Genomic DNA, 12,023 nt, shown 5'->3' on the forward strand with positions numbered 1-12,023 from the left:
GCGGACCATGTGTCATGTGTGGTGTCATTAAAGGGAACTTGCCACCAGGAATCAGACACCTTGTGCTGGGGACTCCCCCCCTATTCAATAAGCTTTTATAGCCAACGGTCAGCAGTAGTAGAGACTGAGCCCGGTCACTTCTCTTGTACTGCAGATGATAGTTTCCACACCCCCAAATGGGTTTCATACAGCTCCACCAATCAATTGCTTTTAGCACTTTTTGTATTGATTGGCCGAGCCTCTTACATTCTGTGATGTCATCATTCAGGCCACAGTGACATCAGTAGTCCCAGCCGGAGGGTCCAGGACAGAGTCTGTCTGCGCCTGCCTGTCAATCCCCTGAAACTATTATAGTTTCAAATAATTCTGGTAGTATCGGCTGATATTACGCTCTACACGCTGCTGAGTCGGCAAAAGAGCTGATTGAGGGGAGAGGAATGGCCATGTGTGCCCATTAGATAAGTGAACATTGTTTTATTACAGCTTCCTTAACTGCCTGTAAAGTCAATGTTCACATTTCATCACCATATTACAGTTTCTATATGGATTAGATTACTTATCCAGTACTGCTCCTGAGTTACATCCTGTATTATACTCCAGAGCTGCACTCCCTATTCTGCTGGTGGAGTCACTGTGTACATACATTACTTATCCTGTACTGCTCCTGAGTTACATCCTGTATTCTACTCCAGAGCTGCACTCACTATTCTGCTGGTGGAGTCACTGTGTACATACATTACTTATTCTGTACTGCTCCTGAGTTACATCCTGTATTATACCCCAGAGCTGCACTCGCTATTCTGCTGGTGGAGTCACTGTGTACATACATTACTTATCCTGTACTGATCCTGAGTTACATCCTGTATTATACTGCAGAGCTGCACTCACTATTCTGCTGGTGGAGTCACTGTGTACATACATTACTTATCCAGTACTGATCCTGAGTTACATCCTGTATTATACTCCAGAGCTGCACTCACTATTCTGCTGGTGGAGTCACTGTGTACATACATTACTTATGCAGTACTGATCCTGAGTTACATCCTGTGTTATACTCCAGAGCCGCACTCACTATTCTGCTGGTGGAGTCACTGTGTGCATACATTACTTATCCTGTACTGATCCTGAGTTACATCCTATATTATACTCCAGAGCTGCACTCACTATTCTGCTGGTGGTGGAGTCACTGTGAACATACATTACGTATCATGTACTGATGCTGAGTTACAGCCTGTATTATACTCCAGAGCTGCACTCACTATTCTGCTGGTGGAGTCACTGTGTACATACATTACCTATCCTGTACTGCTCCTGAGTTACATCCTGTATTATACTCCAGAGCTGCACTCACTATTCTGCTGCTGGAGTCACTGTGTACATACATTACTTATCCTGTACTGCTCCTGAGTTACATCCTGTATTATACTCCAGAGCTGCACTCACTATTCTGCTGGTGGAGTCACTGTGTACATGCATTACACTCACTATGTTCCACAAGCAGAATAGGGAGTACAGCTCTGGAGTATAATACAGAATGTAACTCAGGATCAGTACAGGATAAGTAATGTATGTACACAGTGACTCCACAAGCAGAATAGGGAGTACAGCTCTGGAGTATAATACAGAATGTAACTCAGGGTCAGTACAGGATAAGTAATGTATGTACACAGTGACTCCACAAGCAGAATAGTGAGTGCAGCTCTGGAGTATAATACAGCATGTAACTCAGGATCAGTACAGGATAAGTAATGTATGTACACAGTGACTCCACCACCAGCAGAATAGTGAGTGCAGCTCTGGAGTATAATTATAAAGAGAGTGATTCTACATACAATCTGTAATATGGTTCTCATGGTGAAGTGGCACTTTTAAGGCATTAGTGGATGGCACCGCGCTGTCGCTAAGCGTTACCTGGTGACTGGTTGCCTTTATACATCTCATTGTTTAAGGGTATACACTGTTCTGTATCCATGAGCGCCGTGTACGAAGAGTCTATATTATATAGCATATGGTGACTCCTTCCTCTCCATTCTCCTCTGGAGGGCAGAGTATTTTGGGGGCAGATAGGGTTGTTGTAATGACCAAACCTCGGGGAGCACAGAGTCTCCCCTCCCCCTGTAGAGTCAGGGAGTCTTCCCTCCCATGCAGGGCGGTCGGGGAGTCTTCCCTCCCATGCAGGGCGGTCGGGGAGTCTTCCCTCCCATGCAGGGCGGTCGGGGAGTCTTCCCTCCCATGCAGGGCGGTCGGGGAGTCTTCCCTCCCATGCAGGGCGGTCGGGGAGTCTTCCCTCCCATGCAGGGCGGTCGGGGAGTCTTCCCTCCCATGCAGGGCGGTCGGGGAGTCTTCCCTCCCATGCAGGGCGGTCGGGGAGTCTTCCCTCCCATGCAGGGCGGTCGGGGAGTCTTCCCTCCCATGCAGGGCGGTCGGGGAGTCTTCCCTCCCATGCTGGGCGGTCGGGGAGTCTTCCCTCCCATGCTGGGCGGTCGGGGAGTCTTCCCTCCCATGCTGGGCGGTCGGGGAGTCTTCCCTCCCATGCTGGGCGGTCGGGGAGTCTTCCCTCCCATGCAGGGCGGTCGGGGAGTCTTCCCTCCCATGCAGGGCGGTCGGGGAGTCTTCCCTCCCATGCAGGGCGGTCGGGGAGTCTTCCCTCCCATGCAGGGCGGTCGGGGAGTCTTCCCTCCCATGCAGGGCGGTCGGGGAGTCTTCCCTCCCATGCAGGGCGGTCGGGGAGTCTTCCCTCCCATGCAGGGCGGTCGGGGAGTCTTCCCTCCCATGCAGGGCGGTCGGGGAGTCTTCCCTCCCATGCAGGGCGGTCGGGGAGTCTTCCCTCCCATGCAGGGCGGTCGGGGAGTCTTCCCTCCCATGCAGGGCGGTCGGGGAGTCTTCCCTCCCATGCAGGGCGGTCGGGGAGTCTTCCCTCCCATGCAGGGCGGTCGGGGAGTCTTCCCTCCCATGCAGGGCGGTCGGGGAGTCTTCCCTCCCATGCAGGGCGGTCGGGGAGTCTTCCCTCCCATGCAGGGCGGTCGGGGAGTCTTCCCTCCCATGCAGGGCGGTCGGGGAGTCTTCCCTCCCATGCTGGGCGGTCGGGGAGTCTTCCCTCCCATGCTGGGCGGTCGGGGAGTCTTCCCTCCCATGCTGGGCGGTCGGGGAGTCTTCCCTCCCATGCAGGGCGGTCGGGGAGTCTTCCCTCCCATGCTGGGCGGTCGGGGAGTCTTCCCTCCCATGCAGGGCGGTCGGGGAGTCTTCCCTCCCATGCAGGGCGGTCGGGGAGTCTTCCCTCCCATGCAGGGCGGTCGGGGAGTCTTCCCTCCCATGCAGGGCGGTCGGGGAGTCTTCCCTCCCATGCAGGGCGGTCGGGGAGTCTTCCCTCCCATGCAGGGCGGTCGGGGAGTCTTCCCTCCCATGCAGGGCGGTCGGGGAGTCTCCCCTCCCATGCAGGGCGGTCGGGGAGTCTCCCCTCCCATGCAGGGCGGTCGGGGAGTCTCCCCTCCCATGCAGGGCGGTCGGGGAGTCTCCCCTCCCATGCAGGGCGGTCGGGGAGTCTCCCCTCCCATGCAGGGCGGTCGGGGAGTCTCCCCTCCCATGCAGGGCGGTCGGGGAGTCTCCCCTTTCATGCAGTCGCTACCAGCAGTCCACAGTGGCGTTATATGAGCCCCGGGGAGACATAACCCTATTTGAGGTGATGTAATATGCATGCGCTATATGAAGGTGATCATGTACAGAGCAGACGTGTGCCTGGCGGAGGGGATTCTGTGAGTCTGGAAGCACATAGTTCCTGTATATAAAAAAGTCAATGCGATGCATGTTTAATTTAGCATAACTACAAGTTCTAGCATGCTCTGGCAACCGCAGGTAGACCGCTGGATGACGCAGAACAGCCCACCCCAACGGCTTGCACCCTTAAAAATCCTTCATCCAAATGATAATGCCCCGTACCAGCACCTGCTTGCGAACACCCGCTCCATCAGCTCTTTGCCAAGCTTCAACGGCCGCCAATGAAAGCAAATATACAGCCTTTTCATTATACACCTGGGTGCCACCAGTCAGACTCCTGCAGCTCTTCGGAGGCTTATTACCCAGCTTTCCCAGCCTCCTGAACACCCAGTCCTGCCTACATATTCAGAAACGCCGGACCCAGGGATGTATCATTGTGTAGCTAGCCAGTTCTACCATCGGGAAAGTTGGGTGACCACCCTTGGGAGAGCTGCATCGGTGGCCATGTTGGTTAGCACCCAGCTGTCCACGACCCAGATCTGTCTAAGGATTGGCTGTATAGAAGCGATTTCTTACTGGGGTGAACTTTATGGTATACGGGGTTTTCTAATGCTGCTGGTAACTATAGGTGATGCTCGATCACACAGTCTGCCACCTATAGAGAACATGGCTACCCCCGTGTACCCTCGCTGAATACTGTGTAGTAACGAGTCTGTAATGTGGTTGTGTCTTTTCGTCATTGCCGCCCTTCAATTGTCTTCTTCTTTTATCCCTTGTCCACTCAGGTACGCTCCATCATCTCAGCTCCGAAACCAAGACGACACCAAGGAATGGCTGCGCTCTCACTCCTCCAGCGGACTCCAGGACACGGCCGGTAGCTCCCCGTTCTCGCCGAGCTCCAGCATAACCTCGCCCTCCGGTACCAGATTCAATTTCTCCCAGCTTGGTGAGTCTTTGTAGGGACAACCAGGACCACGATGACCCCAACATCTCCCCATCTACACCATCAATGTGTTAGTGATTGGTATAAGGAGCTGCAGTCCCCTCCACGGGCATCCAGTCTCATCAGTCTACTTGGTGCCCACCTAATATCCCCTCATCTACCCGGGCAACGTGATTTCTTCTGGATTCTTCTTAGGGCATATTCACTTTTTTACTGGAAGCCGCATTCTGAGTCTTTCATCCCAGAAAATGTCTCGGTGCTGGACAGAAGCCGGACAAACCCCGTTCTAGTCAATGGGATCCTACGGCGCTTTTCTTCTGTCTTTTTCCTCCTAGTTTGGCTCTTATGACTGTCCAACCAGTGGGGAACTTGGCAGAGCAGGTATGAAAGGGACCTCCTGCTTCCTGCTGAAGTGGGCGGGACCTAAAACAAGTCTGTGCGGCATAGAGAGGCAGTCTCTTGTACAGCAGATGAAAGCCAATAGCATGCTGGGTAACGCGCCGGCAGCCTGTCTATACAGCAGATACACCGTTGGCTCATTTGAGAAATCACTCAGTCTTTCACATTTGCTGTGATGAGAAGGACGGAACGACTTGTGTTTAAACCGATTAGTAAACGAGCCAACAAGGATTTTTATGCTGCATCAATTGAACAAAAAGCCAACGATTTGTCATTCGCCCGTTGGCTGCGTTTACACCAAACGATGATAAAAGCAGCCGTCCTCGCCCGCTCTTCCCTGGCCATCCAGTGCCGCAGCTCCTGGTGCCCGTCTGGTTCTTCTTTATGAACAGCCACCAGCTGCAGCCAATCGGAGGCCACAGCGGTTCGATGCCGTTCTCCTGGCATCATGACTTGCAGCATCTGAGTGGTGATGCCAGGAGAACGGCACATGACCGCTGGGACCTCCGATCGGCTGCAGTCAGGTGGTAGCATGAAGAAAGACTGGAAGGCCCGAAGGAGCCCTGGATCGCCGGAGAAGGAGAGGACGGGCTGGTATGGCTATTGTTTTCACAAATTTGGACCCATTTAAAAAAAATTGTCGGCACCCGGACGACCCCTTTTTAGTCAGTTTGCCATTATAGAGGTGCTCCTTTTAGATGGCAGGCCCATTGAAGGTGCCGTATACAGGAGACTTGTAGGCATCTCCAGGCAGATCGTCCCGACAGCATTACTCATTACTTGTGTGGTTTCTTCTCTCTTCAGCAAGTCCCACAACCGCAGCGCACATCAGTTTGGCCAACTCCACCATGCTGCGGACGCACAGCCTCTCCAACACGGACAACGAACACTATGGCGAGCCTCGCTTCAGGAACAGCTCCATGTCTCTGGATGAGAAGACCAGAACCATGAGTCGTTCCGGATCCTTCCGCGATGGTTTTGAAGAAGGTAAGTGCATTTCCCAATAGTCGGCGACCAGTCAGAGCCTCTCAATGTGAGGTTATATTGCTCATTCGTGTAGACGTCCCGGACAGCTGTGTAGCTGTCCCCTACCTGCACAGGTGGAGGGTTATGTTCCTGCACTGTCCGGGGCTGTGATCACCTGGCTGTTAGCAGCCGTACCGCAACCTGTGACCTTTTACCTTTAGCCTACACACGGGGAAGCTTGTTTTTGTAGAATTGTCCCCGAGGAACAATCCACTTGTCATGTCACCCCGGTGGCTGCGCAGGCGGACGGACAGGTTTAACAGTGTTACACGCTCATTATTGTGGATGGGACGTGCAGAACAAGCATATCACCAATGACCATTCTGGTGGGAACGCCCGAGGCCCTCCGGTTATGGAAAGAATCGATTGTCTATAGATTAATGTATTTCAGGTGATAAGCGGCGCCCGTAACCTGGAGGTCTGCGACCGGCAGAAACCGGTCTGTTAATTGTACAATTAGACTCCTTTATGGAGGCTCAGACTATCGTCAGCATTAACGCTCGTGTAATGGCTACTACATGTAATAGCACCCCATGCGCGGCACTAATGTTCTCTCACTGCTGTCCATGCATCGGCTTCCTGCTGCACACATAGGATTGTCTAAAGAATCAGCTACAATGTAAAGGTCCATTTACACGCAAAGATGATTGCTCACAATTCGTCAGAAACTGACAGTTTTGAGCGATCATTTTGCATTAGGTACTAATGGGCTAATCAGCCAATTAGTAGCTAACCAGCTTAATTTGCATGTATTTAGAGAACAGCAGGTGGTCTGGTCTCTAAATACATCACTTTGCTAGCTGCATACAATGCTATGAGCGCTGCCAACGGAGAACATGGCACGCCGTCCCTGTTATCAAGGATGACAGATTTTTATGTTGACCTGAAGTCAGCAATGGATGAAGAATACACGATGGGCACACATTTACACGCAACGTCTATCGCTCAAAAGCCGTCGTTTGGACGAATTTTGAAGATTTTTAATAGTTGCGTGTAAATCAGCCTTTAATCGTGGTGGAGAGATGGCAGCAGCGCCAGCGTGGGATGAGTTGGATTTCAGACTCCTTTAGATAATCTGGACACGCCGATGATCCTGGCTGTATCCCATGGCAGCCAAGCTAAAAAAGCAGCAGACCCTAGACCACAAGTAACAATCCCCTCATGGTGGGGTGGCTGGCTTCCTCACCTGGGAGTTGAATGAAGGGAGGGTCCTCTGGGGGCTACTATACAAGTTCCATTAACTCTCACTATTTGACATTGATCACCTGGTGCCCGTGGGCTTGCAGTTATGGGTGAGTTGCGAGCATTGGTGGCAACTGCTGGCACTGGTGTAATAGCGCCAAGTGGTCTCGGCTTCAGTCTCATGTATGTCTTCGTTCACTTGTATCCCACAGTTCACGGATCCTCGCTGTCGCTGGTGTCCAGCACGTCTTCTGTATACTCCACGGTAAGTAATACGCTTCTCACTGGTCATTGTCATGTTTTATACCAGAAACTGAGAATTCAGCAGCGGGCGCACGGATGCCGGATAGAAGGAGGCGCTGGATGCTAAAGGGGTCGGGGAGTGAGGACCGGACCCAGTGTCACCGTTGTCAGCTCTGCTGCTAGTCTAATTCTGATGACCATGTATTGTGGATGGCGCCCCCATTAATATCGCCCGCACGTTCAGTTGTGGTGTAGATCGGGCAGCATTACATGCCAGTCAGCAGATTAGTACTTTAATGACAGCCGAGGATTCCTCACATTCTACAACTGTCAAATTAGAGACTCCCCAGAGTTTTGCAAGATGCTTAAAGGGGTTTTACCAGCATACAAGTTACCCCCCATCCAGAGGATATCCGCAGGTTGCTGATTGTTGGGGGTCTCACCGCTGAGGCCCCCACCGATCTTGTGAACCGCACTCCTGTGTTCCGTTCTCCTGGCACTCAGGGATTGCTTCCTCCCCAGCAGTGACGTCACGCAGAATGGAGCGCCGGCCGTGCATGCGGGATCAACGCTGCACTCACTTTCAATGGGGCTCCTGAGTCCCCGAGCGGCGCACCTGATCAGGTATTTCCATCACTCCCATTGAGATGCATGGAATGCTGATTGTACACGCTCGGCCGGCGCTCCATTCAGCGTGACGTCCCTGCTGGGGAGGAAGCAATTCCTGAGTGAGGAGAACCGTTCGCAAGATCGTGGGGGGCCTCAGCGGTGAAACCCCCAGTAATCAGCAAGTTATCTCCTAACCTGCGGATTTCTTGTGGACAAGGAATTACTTGCTGTTCTGGTAAAACCCCTTTAAGGCTGACGTGCACTTAAGATATTGCAGTTTACTGACCGTCCGTGGGGCTATTCATACCAAGCATCCCCCTCAGCTTCATTACAGATGCTGAGACCCCCCCAAAAAAGTTCCATGGCATGGCCTGGTGGAGAATAAAGAAAGAAGTCCTACTCACCTCCTTAAGTGGCATCCCCCCAGCAAAATCAGCTGGCTGCCAGGGTGCCAAGACCGAGGACCAGAGAGATCAGCTGGCCGTGCCAAGCCCCACATTGTAGAAGGAATTGTGCATCTTGGCAGAAGCCATTTAAAGGCACACTTACCCCTTATGGGACCCGTTGGTGCTGACCCCCGCCTAAGCAGACAGGCCTGGTGGCCGCTGTGGGCTCTTGGTCCCAGTTAGCGGGAAGGTGAGACGTTATCAGCTCCGCTTCCAGCAGGATCTTATTACATTGGGGGTTTGTGTCTTCTGCGGCGGGCGCCATCCATCACAGGGGCTTTTTCTTGCCAGCGTCTTAGTTAATGCAGTGAGGTTTCCTTATAAAACTGCCCAAATAAGGCAAATCGAAGCAGTGTGCGCAGATCCCGTCTCCGCTGCTATTAATAGGCGATGAAAGATAAATATATCGGCGTTCCGCGCCTCGGGGCGAGACTAACGGTTGTTTTTTCTTTATCTTTGCAGCCAGAAGAGAAGTGCCAGTCGGAGGTGGGTGCCTTCTGTAGAGCCCGCTCTGGTAATGCAGGTAGTGCGGCAGGTAGGGGCCCGGGGCTCTAAACACTTTGTGGCTTATTTTATAGATCCGCAAGTTAAGGAGAGAGTTGGACGCCTCCCAGGAAAAAGTATCCGCCCTGACAACCCAACTTAGTGCCAACGTAAGTTGTCAACCCCTCTGATTTCAGTGTTTTAGTGCAAGTGTTTTTCTACTTTCCCATTACCTTTTTTATGTGGGATGATGGGCGATATCTCAGTCCTGTACGGTGATGTCATAACCATACAATTTCATAGCATACTCCTGTACGGTGATGTCATAACCATACAATTTCATAGCATACTCCTGTACGGTGATGTCATACCCCTGTCCACTGATCTCATACCCCTTTACATTCATAGCATACTCCTGTACGGTGATGTCATACCCCTGTCCACTGATCTCATACCCCTTTACATTCATAGCATACTCCTGTACGGTGATGTCATACCCCTGTCCATTGATCTCATACCCCTTTACATTCATAGCATACTCCTGTACAGTGATGTCATACCCCTGTCCATTGATCTCATACCCCTTTACATTCATAGCATACTCCTGTACGGTGATGTCATACCCCTGTCCATTGATCTCATACCCCTTTACATTCATAGCATACTCCTGTACAGTGATGTCATACCCCTGTCCACTGATCTCATACCCCTTTACATTCATAGCATACTCCTGTACAGTGATGTCATACCCCTGTCCATTGATCTCCTACCCCTTACATTCATAGCATACTCCTGTACGGTGATGTCATACCCCTGTCCACTGATCTCATACCCCTTTACATTCATAGCATACTCCTGTACAGTGATGTCATACCCTATACCCTCATAGCATACACAGTGATGTCATAACTGTATTCTGTGAAGTCATTCCCCTGACCTATACATTCATAGCATGCACCTATACAGTGATGTCATACTACTTTATAGTTATAGCATGCCTCTGTGAAGTGAGGTCATACCATATACATTCATAGCTTACACTTTAGCAGTGATGTCATAACTTTATTCAGTGACGTCATACCCCTATACATTCATTTCATGCTCCTATACAGTGACTGGAAAAAAAGGGCTTGTAAACCTTAAAGGGAAACTCCAAATACTCTCTAACCCGCTATCCTCTTATGCTGTACAGATTTACTTGCAGTTTATTGGTCCTGCGGGAGAGTCTGGACGCCCCCCGTACACATTGTAGTCAGTCTTCGGGCCCTTCTGGACCCGCTGATTTATCATATCAGCGGGTGACGTCATCGGTGTCTCGTTGGCTCTCGTGCCGCCGGGTTATACCGGCAGATACATCGTCGGCTCCTTCATAGAGAATCGCTCAGTCTTCCAGATTCGCGGTATAAGTGACTGAGAACGATGGAACGAGCGCCGGTTACCACGAACAATAAGTCAACGAGCCAACAATGGTTTTTATGCCTGCAGAAAATGAACGACCAGCAAAAAGCGAATGATATCATTCGCCGTCCGGTCGTTGGATCGCGTTTACACCGAATTATTATTTTATCGTTCACTTTCGCACATTTGAATTATAATATTTCCACCTAAAAGCACCTTTACTGAAATCGTGTTTGATGGACCTTCATCTGCGTATGGCCACCTTTACTGCGTACAATCTACTGCTTCCTGTTATCAGCCACTCTTAACACCGCTCAGTCGAGGGTTGGGGACCCTGTCATGTCCCGTCTTCCTCGCCATTCGTCTCCGCGGATGATCTGTTTTGTGAGATTCTGCCCAGTGAGCAGATTTGAGTTTTTCCTCCCAGCGCCGGCGGCACTTGTTGTGTTAGTGACACAATGCGGCGGGCGCACATCCCGCTCCTCTACGGACCCGGCTTTGTCTTCTCAGGAAGTGTTTGGACAGCGCTGTGGAGCCGTTTGGTGCGCTCCGATGAGCGTATTTTAGGTGAATAAGCAGAAGTGGCGCGGGAGGTTCCCGTGGGGCAGCTGATGTTGGTGTCTCTTATGTTTCCTACGTGTATCCCTATATGCGGTGCTGGGAGCGGGTACCGTCATTTCTGCTGATTCTGGTGGGCGGGGCTATAAGTAAAGGTCCGCACTGCCTGATAGGACGGGATCATCTCTGTCCTCTGATGTATAGGAATGGTAGACAATTGGGCCAGAAAATGTTTTGTTCTGCGGATTTTCTGCAGCATTTCTGCATCAAATTCCCATCGGATCCGCAGCCGGCTTCATCCTGCGCTGCGCTGGTCTCCTCTCCCAGTACTGCGGTACCCGGAGCACCGCGCACACTGACATCTGCTACTGAACGCCGCGGAACTGGCATCATATGACCAGCGGCGGGGCTCGGTAGTAATTGTGCTCGGGGTTCACTAGCATGCAGCACTGGGGGGGAGGGGGGCGCTGCAAGTTTTGACAGTTTTTGATGCAGATTTCGCTGCAGTATTTTCTGCTACGTGTAAAAGTGCCCTTACGGGGGTTACACCACACTTATCATGTGTATTCAAGACTCTTTTACAGTTTGGTTAATGAAGGGGTGCGGCCTAAATGCCCCATTATGGACCACATTTTGGTGCACTTTTACCGTAAACTAAGCCAACTAATAGGTGGTATGACGTTAGAGCACAGATTCTACAGATACTCGTTTGGGGGACCGCCAGAGATAAGAGTTCAAGTACCCCGCTATCTCTGGTCGTCTTGTTGGAATAAGTAACGAAGCTCATGTGCATCCAGCACTGCCCTCAATCTAGGGATCTGTGGGGGTCCCAGCGGTTGACCCCCACCAATCAGCAAGCTATCACGTATCCTGTAGATGAAGAATAACTTTGTTTATGGGATGCCCCCTTCAACAACATCGTCTATTGGTTTCTGAGTTAAATTTGCCTGAAATTTGTCTCCTGTTGTGTTCCTCCTGCTTTACACTGCAGCTCTTCTCCATTAGGGCACAGCCATAATCTG

General features: G+C 51.5%; 1 protein-coding gene across 10 annotated transcripts in view; it reads left to right on the forward strand.

The window, feature by feature from the left end:
* The window catches only part of NAV2 (neuron navigator 2), a 352,103-nt gene that overhangs the window by 319,105 nt on the left and 20,975 nt on the right, over window positions 1-12,023 (forward strand). For all 10 annotated transcript variants that reach the window (XM_066583580.1, XM_066583587.1, XM_066583577.1 and 7 more), the window contains 5 exons: window positions 4,500-4,660; window positions 5,861-6,043; window positions 7,477-7,529; window positions 9,025-9,048; window positions 9,141-9,215. In XM_066583580.1, coding sequence (XP_066439677.1) covers window positions 4,500-4,660; window positions 5,861-6,043; window positions 7,477-7,529; window positions 9,025-9,048; window positions 9,141-9,215 — 496 coding nt within the window. The remainder of the gene's footprint in view (window positions 1-4,499; window positions 4,661-5,860; window positions 6,044-7,476; window positions 7,530-9,024; window positions 9,049-9,140; window positions 9,216-12,023) is intronic.

Source organism: Eleutherodactylus coqui, chromosome 11 (genome assembly GCF_035609145.1).
Source record: "Eleutherodactylus coqui strain aEleCoq1 chromosome 11, aEleCoq1.hap1, whole genome shotgun sequence".
Lineage (NCBI taxonomy): Eukaryota > Metazoa > Chordata > Amphibia > Anura > Eleutherodactylidae > Eleutherodactylus > Eleutherodactylus coqui.